This window comes from Hyposmocoma kahamanoa, unplaced genomic scaffold (assembly GCF_003589595.1).
Source record: "Hyposmocoma kahamanoa isolate Upper Pololo Valley unplaced genomic scaffold, ASM358959v1 78, whole genome shotgun sequence".
NCBI classification, from domain to species: domain Eukaryota; kingdom Metazoa; phylum Arthropoda; class Insecta; order Lepidoptera; family Cosmopterigidae; genus Hyposmocoma; species Hyposmocoma kahamanoa.
Window position 1 is genome coordinate 2180265 of NW_020653945.1, and position 16744 is coordinate 2197008.

A 16744-nucleotide genomic window follows, 5' to 3' on the forward strand; every position below is an offset into this window, starting at 1 on the left:
TTTTGTAAAAAAATCATGGAACATAAGTTATTGTTTATGATGTTAATAGTATAGTTCTGCGAGGTTGTTATTATTTTACAAATAACCCCAAATATCATTATAAATATGTCATACAATAATTGTACGCAACGTTTACATTAGGTATATATTACACAATAAAAGGAAATTGCGTTCTTTTTTGTGTAAACTGGAGTACAGTGTTGTTTTGAAGGGCATAGTACGATAGAAAAAATGTCACGGTGGAACATATTATGCTATTGTACTATTGACACATACATTTTGTGAATCGTTTCTCATTATTATTGCTAAACTAAACAACTGTGGAGTACGTACATAGTGAGTGGGTATCCTACACAGAAAAAAAGGATTTCTACTAATAAGAAAGAGCAATTTCTCAAAATATTTGCTAATTCTGAAAAAATATTTATTTAAAGTAATAAAATATTGTCATTACAAAGATACTGCTTATCTTTTTCTAATACAATTTTACTCTTAACTTTATTCTAACTTTGAGACAAATACGTTCACTTCAAGATTTTATTTCATTTCTAATCAATTAATTGGACATTACTTACATCAAGAAATTTTTACCTCTTACATCAAATTTAAATATTCTTAAATGAATACAAAATTTCTTGAGTGTATTTTAAGAAAATATATTCTTAAACAAAAAAGAAGTAGTTTTCTATTAAGATTAATATTCTAAATTCCAGAGTATATTCTTAAAGCAACATTTCGTTCCGTTTTCATAGTCAATGTTGTCGTGACATGTCGCCGAAGGCGCACGCGGTAACGATTACTTTTACTTGTGCTTGTAATCATAAAAATCATAAACAGTCATTCATCCAAAGAAATAATACGTAGTGTCTCTAGTTTGTTAGGATGTTATTTATAGTCATAATTTAAGAAATTTGGTTACAGTATGAAATCAAACTACACTTGTAACAAGCACAACTTTAACATGCAATTAGTTCCATCACGCCACTGCTAGATGGCATTAGTTGTACTCTGAAACGCGCTATCGTTTTGTTAACTTTGATAGTATAAAGTCATCTCATATATTTAAAATTGTTAGTGCTTACTGCCGTTGTAGCATTTATACGGCACTGGATGGTTCTCATGTATTTGAGAAGATTCCGTGCTATTTCTGCTACTTTAAGGTTTGGCACTGAACTGTGTGCTTTCACGCCAGTGAAACATACTGTTGGGTCCATAACCCTGTAAATTTACCCTTTTTGATATTAGAAAACACAAATCTTCAGTCAAATAATTAAGTACCTCTCAATTTTTCATTCTTTTTTTTTTCAAATCAAAATCGGACATTTCTAATAACAAATAAATATTTTGTTGAATCTAGAGTGCCTTTGTGACTTGAAGTAAATTAATTTGCTCTTGGATTAAAGATTTCTGTCTTGTAACTAAAATACACTTTTGAGACGTTTTTTTACTATTATCAAGTAATTATTGTCTAGCGTCTATAGGGAGAGGGTCGTTTTGTTGGATTTAATAAATTTGTCTTCATAAAAAGAATTTTGTCTTTTTCTAAGTAATCTGTTTTTACCGTGTAATATCGGTGTTCGATCAGCTGATCATCCAAGGTTGAATTATCAATTTTAATCAATTATACGCGAATCTGATACTTGCCTAAGAGATTGATCCTCTTGAACTTACGTAAGCGATCAAGTTATTTATAATATACGCTAACCAGACGATGTTATACGGACTGCGGAGAATATCGCGGACCTACAAAAACTGCTTAATCACGTAATTATAGCAAGTAACAACTATGGATTAAAAATCAACACAAAAAAGACAAACTTCATGATCGTATCTAAGACCCCAGTAACGAATGAATACTTGACTTTGGAAAATAATCCAATAGAACGCGTACACCAATTTAAATACCTCGGTAGCTACGTAAATGAACACTCGGATAGCTCACAAGAAGTTCGTATTCGCATCGAACAGGCACGAATTGCCTTCATGAAAATGAAAAAGATTTTAAGTTGTAGAATGTTCAACCTTAAACTCAGCATGCATTTGATCCGCTATTATATCTTTACTATCTTACTGTTTGGTATGGAGTGTTGGACATTGACTTGAGCATTATGCTCAAAACCTCCTTTGAGATATGGCTGTACAGACGTATGCTTGGCGTATCGTGGGTACAAAAGGTCACCAATATTGAGGTTCTTCGTCGAATGAGGAAAAAATTGGAAATACTCAGAACTGTAAAGGAAATGAAGCTGCAGTATTTTGGCCACGTAATGAAGGGCAATAGATACCGGAGTCTTCAACTAATAATGCAGGGAAAAATACAAGGAAAGCGTAGTCGAGGCAGAAGGAAAACCTCGTGGTTGAAGAACTTGTGAGACTGGTTCCACCTTAGCACACGTTCCCTCTTTCGTGCGGCAGCTTCAAAAATGAGAATAACCATGAAGGTCTCCAAACTTCGTAGAGAAGCGGCACACATAAGAAGAAGAAGAAGAAGCGATCAGAGTTATTAGGCAGCTTACACCGAGAAGTCAGCATTTTGCACTTAGACATCTTAATCGAACTCCATTTCATGATAATGAGTGCCAAAGCACGTCTTTGTTATTTTTATGTTTAACGATTTTATTTAACTTCACAATTTGTTTGACTTGATGATTTCCAAAGCGATGTCCATGCCAACGAAAAAAAAACTCATTGGTGCATGAGACGGTATTGGGGGTCCACGAGAATGGATGGACAATTCGCATTACGCAGATAGCACCTATTTACTTACATAATACTTTTTTTGTTATAATACATACCATTGGCGGGGCGTGAAAATTGTAGTTAGTAAAGCCGGAGCAAAACAAAAAACACTTCCCTTAAGAAAAAGTGGCGCCTTGCTGACACTTACACACAATTTATTAGCACACAATGTACTAGTATAATACTAATATAATACGTGGAAAATTTTAGGCAAGCCGGTAGTATATGTATAAGTAAATATTTTGTATCCGTCACATATTTGCACAATTTATGTTATACATTTTAATATAGGGTGCTATAGGTCTATTCATATGCACTGTTCTTAGATAATTGTTTGTATGACTATGACAAATGACTGTTTGTTACCTGAATAAGTAAATATACAAAAATAAAAAAAGAATCCTTTCATAGACAGTATTATAAATAGCACCGCAAACAAAAATGTCATCACTTTTCTTGCCGTGGTGTTTATATTGGTTTAAGACTCGAATTCCCTCAGCTCGAATTCGATTTTGTCCCGTACTATTACGATTCATTTTGCTTGGGTCGAGCTGCAGGGACTCTGAATTTATTTTTTTACAAACGAAATTAAGGCCATTTGAAAAATGTATATTATAACGTATACTATACGTGTTCTAATTAGTTCAGTTGATACAAAAAATACAGCGGTTTTCTTGTAAAATTTCGAGGTAAGTTTGTGTTTTTTTTCCATCGTGAAATTTTTAAGAATCGTATCTTCACATCGTATACTAATCAATGTATGTCCCCAATTTTACTATATATATTTACTAAAGTGATTGATCCAACACTTTCGCTGCTATACGGAATTAACCAAAGCCTTTTGAGTGTGTATCGATTTTTGAAAATCGAGTTATATGGACGCCTTGCTACTGATACATACCCCTAACCTACGATGAAAGCATTACACAACAAACAAAATATGGAGCTATGTTCGGTTAAATAAATGACAATTTTATTTTTTAATATAATTTCCTATCCTACAGTGAACTTATGAAAGTGAGCAACAGCTGTCAAAAACACATTTGAAGTTAAAAAAGGTCATAGAAACGCAAGAGGTCTAAGCGAAACAGAAAAAGTTGGCATGGGGCCTACAAGACAAAAATGTATGGAACCCTTGGTCCAACTTAAAGATAATTAATTTTGTAGCCTTGGGTATATTCTCCCAAAATCGCTTTATCTATTCATAAGGAAAAACGGAATATCTTGGATACCTAATTATCTCGTTATTGTATATTATATGTGTATATTACGGCCATGTCAATATGATTTCTACTTTTTTAATGCTTTGTCTTATTGTATATACATAAAATGTGTATGTTTTAATTTGTTATGTCACCTTTACTTGTATATTACAGTGTGTATTCTGTGGCTATGTCGTAAATAAATAAACCTAATATTGTATTCTACGTTAGGGACACGACACACGGTCACGATGATACGATGCGATATCGTGTCACGTAGCATAAAGACCTTCCCATGACAAGGTTGCGAATTTCCGGCCGGAAAACTTGACCAGTAATACGGCTCGATATTCCCCCATTTTGCATCTCTTCCATACTACTTCGAAATTCCGATCGGTATGCCGAATCGCGTGACAACGTCAACCGAATGGTATGTCGTAGCAGTGTGGTATTGTCGACATTGTATGTGGTATTATACAAAACATACTAGGAATAAATATCACATTTCGCAGGACGCAATATGTCCTAATGTCGCGTTGTGATAACACCGGCGGGAATTTCGCACCTGTTTAAGTCTTGAAAAACTTCGATGTCAATACAATTTTGTTTTTTTTTTATTTGAATAATCAAGGACAAAATTGTGTTGGTCAGTTCAGAATCTAACATATCAACCAGTCGGTTCTACCCGATTGGCTTGGATTTTTACTTAAAAATCCTTTCTTCTGGTTTATATGACGTAACAACGTCGTTATAGAAATAATTTATTCATTGAATAAACAACACGGAACATATTATTTATTGTTAACATTATAATCCATATAAAATAAAACTTACAATAATCAAAAGAGTAATGAATAGATAAAACATTTTTTCTTTTTTTTTAACACTCCCGCGATATAGTTTCCCTAGTGGCGGGGGCCATGGGACACACATAGGTAAATGCACACACTGACGCACATAACCAGAAGTAGTTAAAAACAGGATCATTCATCTTAAAAGCCCATTAATCTTCCGAATATTTCTGCAACATAGGCATTGGCAAATAATCCATGAAGTATTCTAACAATCGCATTCTGTAACTGCACGAATAATGACTTAATAAGAATTTTCCCACCCCTCGTTCATTCAGTCGCATGCGCACGCTTCGCGGCGTCTCAGTCGCGACAATAACAGTACTTAGTGAGCACATCGCTTTCAAGTGAAAGTTGTTAACGTAAACGGTGATTTCTATTGAAAATTAAAGACTTTTTACTATATAAGATTAAAATTTATGAAGATTTAATGTTTTAAAGAAAACAGTGTGTGGTTGTTTGGATGTGATATGTTTGGGTAAGGAATTTGTATTATTTTTTCTTTTACGGCTTTCTGAATGATTGTTTTATAGCTCGTTTGTATTTTCAGGCGTTGTGGATGATTGTTATGCAGCTGTTTTGTAATTTTAAAACGCTTTTGTTAACGTTTCTAATTGTGGCCAAAGGCTGTATAAACACGCATTTAGGGTGTTGCCGAGAGCTCTTCTAATAAAACCGCTCTTATAATAAAACTGGCTAAGTGTGAGTAAAGCTTGAGCACCAAGGTTTTCGCACCTTAAGTGACTGTTTTATGACGTTTAGTTTTTTCGTCCTGATAACATAATATAATACAAATCGAGTTCTTAGGGTTTTTGCGATTGTTACACTTTGGAAGTGAAACCATTTTTGTTTTCGAATTTTAGTCGCGTAGGCCCCGAGCCGTGCTGGTTTATTTGCAAAAAAACAAATATTCGCGAAACAGATATCGAAAAAATATGTCACAAAATTTTGTTTTCTCAAAGACTATAAATGCGTGCAACTTCATTTTTTTATTTCTTGGTAATCTACAAAATCATGTATCAGTCTTAATTCTTTCAATTTTTTTGACTTCTTGACATCGGGGATATCGAACTCCTAATAATAATAAAGCGACGAAGTCTGAGAAGTCATTTTTGGGTATTACAAAATAGATTTATTTAAATAACAGACGTGATACCAACCATATCGATACCTCCTACTTGTTACAATCAAAATACCATTTTTTGATTTTTTTACTGAAATAAACCCTTTTTTATTTATATAATAGATTTCTTATTTAAAAGTAAAGAAATCCCTTAAGCGTGAAATACACAGAGAGTGAGTGCGAGTCGGGCGTGAGTCGGGTCGGGACTGTGGCGAGTCTAATTCCGTGTACTTATATGGAAGACAACACACCGAGCGCACGCGCACGCGCCCGTCTCGCGGTCCCTACCCGACCCGCACCCGCTGTCTCTATGTTTCACGCTTGAATATTATTTTTAGTTTCAAACAAGGAAACTAAAATATACATAAAAGTAGTATATTTATGTCAAAATGCAATAAGTATAATCTCAGTACAGAGTACTAAAAAAAACCGGCCTAAAAAGTTGTGGAATTACATCTATTTGCTAAATTTTATTGAAATCGGTTACCAGAAAGTGCGCGAAACCGGATTCATCCTCTAGTTTGCCACTCTTAGAGGTGGAATATTTTTTCAAAATTAAATGGGTCAATTACTGAGGTACCCTCTTTAAAAAAAAAAAAGAACCATCAAAATCGGTTCACAAACGCCGGAGTTATTGCGTAACGTACATACAAAAAAAACACACTGTCGAATTGATAACCTCATCTTTTTTTGAAGTCGGTTAAAAATGGTATTTTGGCTTGCAACAACTTACTTGTGAGGTATCGATATATTATGATATTTGGCTGGTGCCTACCTAATATTACAAAAGTCTTTTGATATGAGGAACGAGATATTAGTTTTATTTTGCACTTTTTATATGTGTAGGTGAGAGGCAAAGAACCTGAAGTACCAAATAGTAATTTTTACTAGTGTGTAGTGCATTTTAAATTATTCAATATAGAGGCTAAAGTAAAACGCAGTAGGGCTTAATGTGTTTTACCATCACGTGATTTTTAGCATATTTTAAAGCATCGCATCCAAATTCCAAAATATGGACATAAGGTCATCTAGATATGTTGTCGGTTTCTAGTTAAAATGTTGCTTTTTGAATTATGCCACTTTATTATTGAGGAATATATCAAAAACAGTGCGTTAGGAATGAAAAAGAAAAATGTTTTAGAATGGATAAATACTGCGTTCCTATCGACTTAACACTACTCGGCTTAAATTTTCAGCTTTCTGATTTCATCCTTCAATATGTATAAAATCATAAATATTTCCACAATTCTTTCACCTACAATAAACGCGGGCGCTTCCCTATTACCTCAGAATTAGTTAACATAACTATGTTTTTGTAGAGAAACAGAATTCTAAACGAAATGTAAACAGTGTGATCGATACAAGGTCATCAAATATTTGAAAACCGAAAAAGTATAATGGGCAACAAAACGATTTCGTGAAAAAAACCTGATCGAGAGAAAAGCTGGCGCGGACAAGCACAACTGGGAACTCCGATTACTAACGAGAATGGAAGATTGGAAGAACATCTTTTAATAATATATGAAAGAGTTCGTCCTGGGAAATACTGCCATTCCCAAATAATGTGAGCATTACTACGTTTCGGTTTTGAAGGGTGCTGGTGAAGTTACAAGTATATGGGACTTTTTAACTTCCGCCTCAGGATGACGCGCGCAGTGGTAGTTCCCCTCAGACCTTTGCGATTTAAAGCTCTAAGGGGCACTGCAACTGCTACGGACATGCTTGTAGCTTACCACCAGGCGCACGAGTTGCTCGTTTCGAATTTGCCAGAGAACCAAACCGAGTATCTGGTCTCAAATTAAGGAATTTCTTTTAACATTATGACTTTATTGAAAATCTGATCGAAAGAAAAGTGGAACCAAGCCTGGACGAGGACAATTATTAATACTGACGAGACGAACAATCTTGTAGGTAATATGGCGACTTCATCAAAAATCTAATCGAAGGAAAAACGGAAGGAATGATTTACGAGATTAATGAGATTCAAAGAGTAGAGAACTATGATAACGTGCCAGAAAACCACATGAATTAGCTAGTGTCAAAGTAAGTAATTGCTTCTAACACTTCTAGTATTTATAAGCAAGGGCTGATAGGAAGCGTGGACGAGGACAACTAGGAATACTAACGAGAGTGGAAGAGTGGAGAAACATCGTGTAAATTGCTGAAACTCGGAGAAGTGTAATGGCCCATGACGACTTAATTAAACATCGATCGCAGGTATAGAGGAAGGCTAGCGTGGACGAGAGCAACGAAAATAAATTACTCTAAGTAAATCAGAATTGGGGTCCTTGTGGTATAAGGTCAAAGAAAAACCTTTGCCACACGGACAAGAGCTCTTAAATGTAATTGCCACGTGAGGTGTTGCCACGGGCAAGACAGTTCACCGTCGAACGTAGTAGTCGAATTAATTAATGTTATTTTTTTTATCTTGCGCTATATCATCATGACATCATCAACTCCATATACATCCCTTTGCTATGCACGGGTCTCGCCTAAGAAGAAAGTAAAGGTCATGATCAGTCACGTTGGCCCAATGCGGGTTGGTGACTTCACAAGTTTTTGCAAAGGTTGTCAACCTGTCAACACATGAGCTCATCCCCACATCCTTGATGCCTGGCATTCTAAGACTACGCGGGCATCTTGGCGTCACGTTCGTTCCTTCCCCGAACCTGCAAGATGTGTAATAGTCCCTTCTGCTGAAGTCTTACCTTTGCACTATAATAAGGAGTTCTCAAAAAGTTAGTCAACAGGGCTCTTAAAGGCGGCAACGCGTAGGCAGCTCTTCTGATGTTGCAGATGTTCTTGGGCGACAATGACCACCTCCCGTGTAAAAATATGTATCGTACATATTTTTATACTACATATACTATACTATACGTGTTCTATTTAGTTCAGTTGATATAAAAATAATTATTGGTATATGTATCTATTTTATACAGCGGTTTTCTTGTAAAATTTCGAGGTAAGTTTGGGGTTTTTTTTCTACCGTGAAAATGTTTAGGGATCGTGTTTTCACATCATATAGTAATCATGTATATCCTCAATGTTACTATATAGTTTTCCGAAGTGACTGAATCAACACTCACTGTTATGCGAAATCAACCAAAGCTATTTGAGGTTGTAGAGACTCTTAAGTATGGATAATGAAATAGCAATTTGATGATTCTATTTTGTAAAATTTATAGTACTAACATATTAGATGCTGGGAAACAACTAGAGCGGATATGACAATACAAGTATTTGGGGGTTTGGGTAAATAATGTATGGAAATCTGTTAACAACACGAGGAAAGTTCTACGCTGTAGTAAACAGAACATAAAACTTCGAAACAGGCTTTTTTTATGTTACATCTGGTGTATCGTCATGTACGACTGCGAAACGTTGACCTTAAAAGAACTAGACGCCTGCAAGCATTTGAGATGTGGTGCTACCGTCGCATTAACTGGACACAGAGGGTCACGAATGACACCGTACTTCAGCGTGTCCTTATGTCCCGGAAAATGTTGCCATCTATCAAAATACCTAAAATAGAGTACCTTGGTCACGTGATCCGGAACGATAGATACAAGCTGCCACAGGGAAAGAGACGCGCTGGGCGAAGAAAGAAATCGTGGTTGCGGAACGTCTGGGAGTGGACCGGCATTGCCTCCCTCAAACAGCTGATCCGGTTGGCTGCTGATAAAGACAGATAAAGGAAGCTGACGGCCAAGCTTCAGGATTGAAGAGGCTCTCTAAGAAGAAGTAGTTCTTGTAATTTAGCTTTACTAAACCAATAACTAACGGTGTTTTCCTTTACCGATAACGAGAGATATTGCTGCTAAACATTCATAAAAGTCGTCACACGGATTCGAACCTTCGAACTCTCTAGAATTGAGAAGCAACTGCTTTCATTGGAAAACTGCCACCGCTTTCGCAACATCTTGGAAGCGAAATAAAAATTTCTGAGTCAACTACGATATGTAAATACGATTTAGCAACAAGAGGAAGGCCTCAAGGGAAATGTGCCCATTGTTGACAAACAACCCGGTACACCGGTCATAGTCGATTGTCATTGGAACAATTGTTATTTTGCTATCGTATCTAGGTCATTGCAGTTTGCAATTGTAGGCAATCATTCTCGACTCTCATCTAATTATTAACAATAAAATTGTTGTTTGCTTGCTATTAGAGGTGGGCGTTTAAACGAAAGCACTTTAAAAAATTTTGCTTTTTAAAATAAGCACATAAGCACGCTTTTCAATTTAAGCGTTAACACCGTGCTTAGGTTTCACGTCCCGCCATCTATATTTCCTAAACAAATTAATTCATCAATGTGAATACTAAATTTATAAATAAAAATAACATTCGTGTTTTACTAATAAAAGTACTTATATTAAAACCTTTGTCCTATAGTGGTCTACTCTTGCTTTTTGCTATCAACACAACGTTGCAAGATTTTTTAAGCTAAAAGTCTATGCGCTTAAACGTTTTCTAAACGATTTTGTGAGCTTCAAACTAAAAAAACGTTTAAGGGAAAAGCGTTTAAAAAAGCACGCTGTTATAAAAAAAACAAATTTTAACGTTTAAAAAATAAGCAGTTTTTCCCATCTCTACTTGCTATACTGAAAAAACTATGTGATTTATGTAAGTTAGTGAAGTGTAACCACACTATGATCTATTTCATATAGGATGAATACACATACAGCATACATACTATTTTTAACTAATCTCTCAAGCATCTTACAAAGAGAAATAGTACATTTGTTATAATATACCAAAACAAGCAATATTTGTTAGAGTTTGTATTAAGTAGACAGAAACGATAAAGATAAAAATAAATTACCTCAAGTACTTGTTTCGCAAAACGGAATATTTTTCCATAGAGATTGACAACATAGAATCGATCAATCGAATCAGCTATTATGTATCCCGTGTCGATACGAGTGCATACATCTTGCATGCGGGTTGATTTCTTTTGTTTTGAGTTTTGTATAACGTTTTTGTAGCAATTATTCAAATTTCGTTTCGTTGCTGTTGATTTTATGCTTTGTTATTGACTTTTTGTTTAGTTATTCGTTGTGTAGTTTTTTTAGTGACTTATAATAAATCCTTTCTATTTTGTTGTTATTTGTTCTTAAATTATTGTCCCTAAATCGATTCTCTCTTCGTTACCAATTATCTCGATAAGATAAGTAAATCGAGTTTTTTTAATTCGATTGTACGTCACTACATCACTAGAAATTTAAAATCTCAAACGTCACCCTACCCATGCTATGTGAAATGAACTATAGGATCGCAAGTGTACGATTTTGAATTGAGGATATTGAACGTAATGAAGACGTAAATATTCTTCTGTTGTTCTGCGAGACCCTTTACATAAAGTAGCCACAAAGATTTTTTTTAACCTGTTGCATTATTTTTTTAACCTATTAGAGTTCGTCCAAGGAAGTACTGCCACCTTACCTATTTCTACCGTCAAGCAGTAATGTCAGCATTGCTGTGTTCCGGTTTTGAAGGGTAAGGGTCTAGTTACACGAAGCGAAAGATTTCGCGCGGCGACCGCCCAGTTACCCCGCCTTCATGAACTTTAATGGCGAATTTGAATTCTATTTATAAGGCGACAACATTTAAATTCCTCTGAATAATACAACCGCGCAGCCGCCGCGTAGACCAAATTCAAACCAGTCTCAGGATTTGTCAACTTATGTTTCAGGGCACCAAAAAAAAAGGGCGCAGTGGCAGTGCCCCTCAGATCTTTGATGATTTAAAACTCTGAGTGGCACTACAACTGTTATGGACAGGCGTGTAGCTTACCATCAGACGCACGACCCTGTTTGTCCCGTCACTTGATACTATAAAAAAAACTTGGGGACAGGCGTGTCGTTACCATCAGGCGCGCCATTTCTTTGTCCATTCGGTATACGCAATTAGAACTACTTTAACTTGAAAAACTTGATCCTTTTCGTAGCGAGAGTGAATAGGCATTATTTAGGTGTTCATGCTCCATCGTCGACTTTATCGCTTTTATTAAGAGGGAGCATGACAAAAAAGTTTTGACGTTGGCTCCGCCCAAATTTGTGAAACAAATATATGCCTGAAGTTCGCGTGACATGCGACAGGAGATGTTGAATTTTGCGCAATAAAAGTACCAAATTCGTTTTAGCGGAATAACTCTAAAACTAAAGGGATTAAAAAAAATCCGTAGTGACAGTTATCGATCATGCATAAATATAATTAATTATCTAATTTTTGTCCTAATAACCTGTAGCATTTCGAGGATGAATCGAAAAAATGTGAAAATTAGAGGTCATTTCGTGATTTTTATCTATCGAGGAAACTTTATTGTTTTATGTTTCTGATTAGTGTCTATGCTTGAATATATCATGTAGTTACTCATACAATATTTTATTTTTAACTTTAATGTGGATATACCCCTCTAAAATCAAATCGAAGATTAGGAATTTTTCCTCTGCTCCCTCTTAAGGTAAGATGGAGATCACGTAAAAACATTACAAACCGTTCACAGATTAATATGATTGCGATTGTAAAAAGGTAATAAAAAGTAATCGCGCCTTTTAAGAAAACAAACCGATAATTTTTTATTTCTTTTATCGATACATTATCGTATTGGAATGTTTCTTATTATGTATGTATATTTATAGTAGCAGTAGAGCTAACGAGCTCTAGTGAAAGAGTTCGTCCAGGGAAGTACTGACATCTTACCTATTTCTGCTCCAAGCAGTAATATAAGCATTACTGTGTTTCGGTTTGAAAGAGTAAGGGTGCTGGGGAAATTACGGGGTCATGGAACTTGTCAACTTATGTCTCAGGGTAACGGACGCAGTGCCCTTAAGATCTTTGTGATTTAAAGCTCTGAGTGGCACTGCAACTGTTATGGATAGGCGTGTTTCTTACCACCAGGCGCACAACTTGTTCATCCGTCACTTGATATTATAAAAAAAATGTAAGTGATGCACTGTGTATAGCAGAGGCGAGGCGTCTAACTCGATTTTCACCGACTTGCTTAAAATTTTCAATGTATTATCAAATACTACATATTGCGCTAAATTTCATGTGTACAATAAGTTAACCAGTGAAATTAAGTATACTAGTACAGTCAAGAGCACGTCAAGATTGACACTTTGTACTTTGGACCGTTCTTATCGTAAGCGGCGCAGAGTTGTATTTAAATCTTAAGTGTCAAGCTTGACGTGCTATTAACCTTGTACCTTGTGTGCTAATAGGTCGTGTTTAAATGTCGCCAAGGCACCACTTTTTCTTAAGTTAGGTGTTTTTTGTTTTTGCTCCGGATTTACTAACGACAATTTTCACGACTCGCTACTGATATATAGTGCAATATCCATACAGCGTACTTTCGATGTAACGTACTGTCCGCATAGTGTGTCATCGATGTTGCTACTTTTGATATCATGAATCAGATTGGATTATCTTTTTTTATAGTTTTCAAATATCGTTTTTTATTAAGTAACAGATTAGATTAGCTGGAAGAAATCTTCGCCTTTGTATACTTTGAAATTTATACAGGCTGGTCCATTTATAGTAGTACATTTTTTTTGGTACATTAAATCCTAATCACCCATTAAACATTAGTTTCGCAAAAATCAATAGTTCAGAAGTTATGATTTTTCTCGTATAAAAAAAAATTAAAAAACTACAATAGTCATCAAAACCACTCTAGTTTTATAACTATTCCACTAAATCAATTGAAATCCGGTAGGAAACTTACGTGGCCATTTCGACAACATGCAATTAACTTCTTAGATAACACCGGTAGACCTTTACACTTTTTGGTGATTTTTTAATTTGTTCACAAATAAAATGTTCAATTTTTTAAAAAATGCCCGACGCAAAGCAAATTACGCTGATAACCTTAAAAACTACCATAAAATATAGTGACGGCCTGCAACTAAAATTGTAGTTGTCTAATTATTGCAACCTCTTTACAACTTAACATCGTGTTGTGAAGTCACTAAAAACCAAAATGGACAATTTCTAGCATAATCGTTTTTTATCAAATTTAACTAAATATACTGAGTTATTATTATCAAATAATACATAAAAAAAACAGTTTTGTGTATGTGTAAGGGTTGAGACTGGGGAAACAAAATCAAGCAGCAAAAATTAATTGTAAATAATTATTTTTTAAAAATGCACAAATTTCATAACAAATTCTCGAAGTGTATGCCTCAGTTTGCAATACACCAACGACATTTAAAATATTTTTTTGAAAGCCTGCGAAAAGACTCGATTCTCTCTATTTTTTATTATAGGCAATTGGTTTTATTGGCGTAGCTCTTGTTCCAACGTACTGAGCTTAAAATATACCATTAAAGTACCTCTTGATGACAAAAAGTCGGGTTTAGATCCAACGATCTTGGAAGACCAGAGATTGTGCCACCACGGCCGACCTCTTTATTAAAATATGATTGTGTGTGAACGAACCAACATTTCAAGCTATGCTTTTGACCGTACTACAAAGTGTTTGCTAGCTATACCCAAGTCTCGCTCAGGGCCATGCGCACGCAATACAACAACGCCTTCAGGACGCTGATGCGGCTGCCGCGGTTTTGCAGTGCGTCTGCCATGTTTGCTGAAGCCCGTGTGGATAGCTTCATGGCAGTCTTGCGCAAAAGATCAGCATCTCTGTTGAACAGAATACGTGGCAGCGGTAACAGCCTCCTGAAGACAATTGCGGTTAGGTGTGAGTGTCCCACAATGCGGCATTTCATTAATAATACAAAATCTGTTCTAGAATTTAAGTACTAACCTAATTATAAGTTTCATTGTTGCTAACACTTATGGATCCTAGTTATCTGAATAAATGAATTTGAATTTGAATTTGTTTACATACAATATTTAAGCTAAACTAACCTTTTCCTTTCATAATTGTCTTAATAAGAAATTATATGTAATGATAATGTGGTAGTTATTATCCCTTTGAAAGTCGTTACGAGTACTAAATAAAATTTACAGAATTATCCGCCGATGTGTGGAAAGGTACTGTATTTGTATTGTTATCCAAACAAACACGTGAAATTTGAGCTGTGTCGGGTAACGCGGTCAAGTGTTAATCGATCGCAGCAGTTCAGATTGGGCCATCTTTTTATTAAAAACATAATAAAAGGATAAGGGTATATTAATGGAGTGAGGTTTAATTGCACATGCCAAATTAATGTTAAACTAAAGCATAGTTTTCCGAACTTTTTGAGTCACCGCCCACTTAGGCAAGATAAAGAAATTTCAACGCTCACCACCACAAGAAATTATTGAAAGCTCGTATTTTTTTATATTAGTTTAACGCGTAAAACCGCAAAAAAAATTACATATTTGTACTGTAGTTTATGTAGATAATTCAGGTTTTTTTTTTCAAATGCCCTACCCCCAAGGACTCTTCAGCACCTACTGGGGGGCGATAGGGACCACTTTGGGAAACTATATGCAAACGGGTCATACAATGAGGTCCAGACAACAGTTGACAATCGGGAAACTTAGTGGGATCTACATCGGCTTTATTATCTACTCACAAAAGCGAGAATAGAATAAAGCGTTGCCGAAAAAAAAGATAATAGAATTAGTAATATAAATATTAACATAAAAAAATATTAACAACAGGAAAACGAATAAATTAGCTTTTTTTTATTTAAAAGCGTTATTAGAAAAAGAGAACGAATTTAATAAATAAATATAGAATAAAAAAGCGGAAATTAATAATTATTTGGTTCTGAGCAGGCTACCGTGAACATAGGAATGAACACACAACGTTGATTCGTTGGAAAAAAAAAAAACAAATATACGCAATTTAGATTCTAGTTGTGACAGATGTAGGTAGTTGAGAATTTTAGGCTAAGGTTTTTGATTTCCCAAATTGGTCCTACCGGAAATCGAATACAGGACCTCCTAATCCAGCGCCCGTAGTGTGCTAACTGTTGGAACACCAAGGTCGCTTTTGACCTTATAATATGCTGACTTATATCAGTAAGATCTAACGCACCAAGCAACGATTGTACTAAAGCTAATCGACTATAATTTAAGTTGTTTCACTTTCAATACCTTTTTGCTTGTAAAACGTTATTTTAGACGTACTTGTAGATTCGCGACTTAATAGCCACAAATGTGTTTATACATGCGTTAATACGTGAATATTTATTTATTTCATTAAGGACAAATAAACAGCAGTACAAACTTATTACTAATTTACTCATAGTAATATACCACCAACAATATGATACACGCATTTTACTATTTTATTGTTCATGTTGCCACTTAATTATAACATCCTAAAAATAAAATATTAGTTAATATATGTATAATAACACTAAGAACATAGGAAGACGCGTTCTAAATTCTAAATTGCAGTTAATCAAGAACTTAATACTAGGTACTCAATACATCTATAACAGCCGCTCGGTAAAAGAATTAATAAAAGCAATAAGACTAACACAAAAATGGTTTGTCCACAGTTTCTGTGCATGCGCAACATCAAAGTGTTCCTGCGCACATGCCATGAAGTATTCGAGCTTCGAGAAACAGACCTGTTCGACCCGTCGATGCTCTTCGACCTGTCCAATTTCCACCGCGTCCTGTGTACGCTGGCCAAGCTCAGCCAGTGCCCCAAGGCGCTGGCCAAGAATATCAAGTGAGTACTTAACACAAATCGACGTACTTAGCTATAAAAGACAGACCTGATCAACCTCGCGCTGTTCTTCTACCTGTCCCCCTTGTTCTAAATTCTGCAAGAGTCCCAAGGCGCCGGCCAAAAGTATCAAGTGAATTCATCAAACTAATCGATGTATCTTGCTGGTAACTGACATACTTAGCTGTAAAACACA

General features: G+C 35.4%; 1 protein-coding gene across 1 annotated transcript in view; it reads left to right on the plus strand.

The window, feature by feature from the left end:
• LOC113233244 (protein vav) overlaps nt 1-16744 on the plus strand; it is an 84317-nt gene that overhangs the window by 14696 nt on the left and 52877 nt on the right. The window contains exon 2 of the mRNA XM_026468286.1: nt 16376-16551. Coding sequence (XP_026324071.1) covers nt 16376-16551 — 176 coding nt within the window. The remainder of the gene's footprint in view (nt 1-16375; nt 16552-16744) is intronic.